The sequence below is a fragment of the Manihot esculenta genome, chromosome 8 (genome assembly GCF_001659605.2).
Source record: "Manihot esculenta cultivar AM560-2 chromosome 8, M.esculenta_v8, whole genome shotgun sequence".
Taxonomy (NCBI): Eukaryota; Viridiplantae; Streptophyta; class Magnoliopsida; order Malpighiales; family Euphorbiaceae; genus Manihot; species Manihot esculenta.
Window position 1 is genome coordinate 5638959 of NC_035168.2, and position 5801 is coordinate 5644759.

General features: G+C 26.7%; 1 protein-coding gene across 1 annotated transcript; it reads right to left on the reverse strand.

Moving 5' to 3' along the window:
* Positions 1-1393: 1393 nt before the first annotated feature.
* On the reverse strand, positions 1394-3088 carry LOC110620680 (zeatin O-glucosyltransferase). Its single transcript, XM_021764493.2, has one exon. The coding sequence runs from the start codon at positions 3052-3054 to the stop codon at positions 1600-1602; it is 1455 nt and encodes a 484-aa protein (XP_021620185.1). The 5' UTR covers positions 3055-3088; the 3' UTR covers positions 1394-1599.
* Positions 3089-5801: the final 2713 nt, after the last annotated feature.

A 5801-nucleotide genomic window follows, 5' to 3' on the forward strand; every position in this document is an offset into this window, starting at 1 on the left:
TAAATATTATTTTATAACAACCAATGAGAATGCTGTAAAAATATAATCAATATTCAAAAAAAAAAAATCATCAACATTCATAATCTAAATGCATAGCATAAAAAAAAAAAAAAAGAAGAGGGTCAACATCCTGGGGCGGAACAAAGAAAATTTTTGTTGAGGGATTAAAAAATTTTATTAATCAAATTTTCAATAATTTTAAAATACTTACTAAATCAAATTGAGATTATGAGAAAATAATAAAATTAATATATATATAAATTAGAAATTTAAACTTAAATTTTTTAAGTGAGTAAGATTCTTTTAATTACTGAACTAAAATATTTCGTTGTTAATGTTTTTGGTAATATATTTTTGTTTTATATCATTGTAAATCCATTGTTAATCAGAAACGGAAAATTTCATTGCTAATTTACGTTGTTATTCTGGATATTTTTTGTGGTGAAAGTGCTATTTTTGAAACATGAGGGATTAAAGTGTACTAATTGTATATATTGAAACTTTAATCTATAAAGTAAAATTACCTTAGGAAGTGTTAATGATTAGGAAAATTTTACTTTAAAAGGAGATGCATGGGAAAAAGATTTAGAATTAGAGGTGGTCCATGCTAATCAAAACATAAGGTCTAGTTGGCCCATACGTTGTTTTGCTGAGTTTTAGAATCGATCAATACTCTTTCCTTTCTATTATTTTTATTTATTTTAATTTTTCACATATATTAAAAAATATAATTTTTTTAATTATATCTATTTTAAATTTATTAAATATTAACAAATATTTTAAGAGATATTTTAGAAACAAAATAAAATTAAAAAAATTATAATAGTCGATTTATATTTTATTATAGATTAAAAATAAAAAAATAAAAAAAAATTACAATAAAAAAGAAAAAATTGATAAAAATTATTGAATAGAAAAAGTATTTATTAACCCAAAATGGATAAACACAAACGTAACCAATGGCCAAGTTTTTAGCCAAATTGGTGTAGAATTATTGTGTGTTATTTTGTAGCAACAAGCTTTAATTTTTTTAAGCAATATTACACTTTAACATTTTAATTTTTTATTTGGTATTTGAAATTTATTAATTCGACTCGTATGAAATATAAAAAATTTTTTTCAACGAACACTTATATTTTATTTCATACGTTAAGATCTTAATCATGAATCTATGACAAATTTTATAGGATCAACATATAAAAATCTTTTTTTGAGTTTGATAATAATAATAATTTAAGTAGTGTAAAATAAATAATTTAATTTAAAAACCAAAAATCAAAATTAAAATATTATTCAATGTAAATTCTAAAAATTAAAGAAAGACAAAAATGTTATGAACACTAAGAGGTTGAAGATTGATAAATTTAACTTTTAAAACATCCGAATATAATTGAATTTTTTTACAAGTCACCACATAATAATTTGAAATGATTTGCACAAAGAAAAGAAAAATATGAACATATTCATCAAACCTTCTACAATTGAAATTGACTAATCATTACAATTTCAAATTCCATCTTACATTCTTCAGATTCGTTCCAATTTGATTGGAAATATCAAATACGAGAAAAATTTATAACCAAGCAAGCTAGCCAAAGCTTAGCTTGAGATATGAGCAATGAAAGAATCAATCTCCATGCGAGAAGCTCCACCTTCAACCATTGATCGACGCACAGCCTCACACAATTCTGCTGCTCTCTTCCTCATCCCATCTCCTTCATCTGAAGCCATTAGCTTCTTCACAGAATGTTCAACCATATTTGCTGTAACAATCTCATCTCTGCGAGCCCATTCCTTAACAAGAACACCAATCTTGAGCAACTCAGTTATAAGGACTGCGTTTCTCGGTTGATCTGAATGCATTGGCCAAGCGGCAATTGGAACTCCCATGGTGATGCTCTCCATGCAAGAATTCCAACCACAGTGACTCATAAATCCTCCTGTTGCTTCGTGGGCTAAAATCTCCAGTTGGGGTACCCAATCTCTCACCACTAATCCCATGCCGTCTACTGAATTCTCATACCCTTTTGGAAGCTCAGCTTCTCTTTCATTTTCTCCGTTGAAAACATCTCCTTTATCAGCTTCTCTCAGTACCCATATGAACTTTTGGTTGCTTTGCTTCAACCCAATAGCTAGATTCTTGATTTGTTCATCGTTCATGGCTGTTGTAGTCCCAAAAGATACGTAAATTACTGAGTTTCTTGCTTGTTTATCTAGCCATTCCAAGCAAAAATGTTTCCCAGTTGAGCCTTGATCAGTCTCTGAAGATTTAGTCACTGGATTAAAAGGCCCTAAAGCCCAGTACTTCTTAGTCCTTTTGTCCATTGTTTCTTGCTGTTGTTTCTCGATCAACTCCATGAAAGCACCTTCTATCAATCTGCATGTGTTGTACACGCACCCTGAATTGAACTTATGGTACTGATACTCTGAAGCAATCAAAGCCAAGAACTCATCAGTGAAGCAACCTTCAAGAGAGGGAATCTCTTTTGGGATCGCTTCATTTTCTTGAATACTATGCATCCCTTTTCTTTCCCACTGAAACAAAGCAATGGTGAAAGCAGATACGCTATGGAAAACGTAGGAATTTGCATTGGATATTAATGCAACTTCTTGAACCACAGACGCCATTAAAGAATCATGGATGACAACAACTCTTCTTGCTTTCCTAGAAAGCGAACGCAGAAGCACAGACACAGGCTCTCGAAGATGAGATGCGGCACTGTTGAAAGCAGGTATCAAATGAGAAGGGAACTTGTTTTTGGCATTTGGGTTGGGAGGAGGGCAAGCAAATGGAGGGATTTCAAAGTCATGGAAATGAATACTAGACATGAAGAGTACATCCCAGAAGTTAACTCGGAGCTTGGCCTGGCGGTTGTGGGTAGTGGTGCCGACGAAGTGGACCGGAATGCTATAAGAAAGGATGAGCCTTGAGAGTTGGAGGAGCTGGTTGAGGTGGCCTTGTGCTGGGAGAGGCACCATAACCACTATTACTTGTGATTGTTTTTGGCCAGCTTGGGCATTAAAGGGAAGAACTTGTTGATGTGAGTTAGCCATGTGGTGATAGCTTGCAGGATTTGGGTTTTGGATAGCTTTACTTTATTATGCCTTTTCTATGTTGTTGGAAGCCTTTATTGGAGAATTGTAATCTAAGATCCGAAAATAATATAATAATATATAATTAACAGTTGTATTCATATCCAAAGTCAGCTGACTATTTGAAGCAGTCAGTAGTTGTCTGTTTGAAATTCCATATATAGAAATTTTGAATGGTATATAATTTCTCGTAAAATTATTAAATAATTTGTATAAAAAGTAAATTTAAAAATTATTTGAATCAATTTAAATCGGACTATTTTACCATATATAAAAATAAAATAAAGAAAAATAATAAATTTTAAAGTGAAAAATATATACTGTTGAAATTATTTTAACATTTTTTTAAAATAAAATAAATACTATACTAATAAATTTTAACTTTATTATATATAATATTGAAATTATTTCTTAAAAAGTTAATTAATATATCATGTTTAAGATATATAACACTATAAAATTAATTAATTATATGCTTTATTACACTCATTTAGAGTAAAATATCTTATTAAATAATCAACCAGGAGAATAAGAAAATGCATTCTATCTAATTGAGTAATCAAAATCTAATAAGTGAAGGACAATTTTTTGATAATATTAAAATTATTATTAAAAATAATTTATTAAATTTAATAAATATTAACATTTAAAAATTTTATATATTATATAATCTATATTTATTTAATTAGTTACAAATATATAATTAAAATTTAAGTAGATAATGATTTTATTATTTAAATTAATTGAAAGTTAATAAAATTTAAAATTTATATATATTTAAAATTTATAAGTGATGATAATTTTATAATTGAAATTAATTTTTAAAATAGATAATAATTTCATTGTTTAAATTAATTTATCATTAACAAAAGTTCGAATTTTAAATTGTATATAAATAATAAAAAATGAAATTTAGGGGAATATACTATTTAGTCCCTAAATATTTTTATTATTAACAAATCAGTCTCTACATTTTCAAAGATCTATTAAAACATTCTTATCTTTTCTCTCCGTCAACAAAATAATCATTTTGTCTATTTCTATCATTAAAAATATAATAAAAAACTAAATTACCCTTCTCTTCTTTTCTTTTTCTTCTTTTTCTGCGAGCTTTCTTCTTTTCTTTTCTTTTTTCTTCTTCTGGACGCTTTCTCTTCTGTTTCTTCTTTGAAGAGGAGGAGGAAAAGAAACTATTTCATTGTTAAAAAGAAAATATAAAAATATTTTAATAAATTTACAAAAAAATAAAAAAATTTTCATAGAGTTTTGAAAATATTGAGACTGATTTGTTAATAATGGTAATATCCAAAAATTAAATAAAAAATTTTATTTAGGAATAAAATTCGATTTAAAATTTTTTCTCCCATCCTTTATTTATTTTTAATAGAAAAGAGAATAAAAAAATTATTTTATTAATAAAAAGAAAAAATAAGAATATTTTAATAAATTTTTAAAAATGAAATAATTTATTTATTAATAATAAAAATATTCAGAAATTAAATAGTAAATTTTTTTTTAAATTTATAATGTAAAATTGTTAAAATAATAAATTTAAATATTAAATAATAAAAAGTGATAATATTATAACGAGTATGAATAACGTTCCTATCCATATAATCAGAACACCCAGAATATGTTGTTTGCTCATTGGCTAAGCTCCTGAATCATTGCTGTAGGTTCGTAGACATGAAGACAAGTTCTGTAGCATGCATGGACAGGGAATAGTTCCTGATATTGTTACAAATAGGGGAGACCATAAATCGGTTTGAATTGAAAAATTGAACCGATCGATTTCGATTTAATAATTTAGTTAATTAAAATATTCGATTCGATTCGGTTAATATTTTTCAATTTATTTATTTTTCGATTCGATTCGATTTAAACGTGTTAAATAATTAAAAAATTAATTTTATACATATTTTTATTATGTAAAATATTGATTTTATATGTATTTTTAAATTTTATATAGATTTTTATGGATTTTTTAAGTATTATCATTATATATTCAGATAATATTTATTAGTAAATTCATGTGAAATTAAAAGCAAAAAATTAAAAAAATTTTATAGATTTCGGTTTGAATCAAACCGAACCGAACCGATTTTTATTGATTCGATTTGGTTCGATTATATTTTTATAATCGATTTTTTTGATTTTTAATATTTTTACGATTTAATTTTCGATTTTTTCAGTTTGGTTCGGTTCAAAACCGAACCGACCGATTGAAGCACTTACAAACCCCGCATAGCATTTCCTTCCCAACAAACTCAGGTTGCTTTGGGAAAGGGGATTGGCTTGGCTGTCATGACAGGACCAATTATACAATAAAGCGTTGTGTCATAATAGTACTGTCTATACAATATAACAAATTAATAAAAAATAAATAATTATATAAACATAGTCTAATAATAAATAAATAAACACTAATATTATAATTAACTAACAATGCTTTTTATAAAAAAAAAAAAAAATTAAAAGGTACTTATTTGATAATGACAGATAAGCTACAGTATGGAAGCTTTATGTGAATTTGGGAAAACAGCAAACTTTCTCATCTACTCAAGCGAAGTCTACTTATTTGCCTAAGGACAACTTGTGAACTGCTCTAATATTCCATCATATCATGGTTTTTGGATTCGGATCGGTCTACGAACAGGTAAGACAAGTGATCAAGAGTTTAAATTATATCATGATTTTTAAACTCGTAT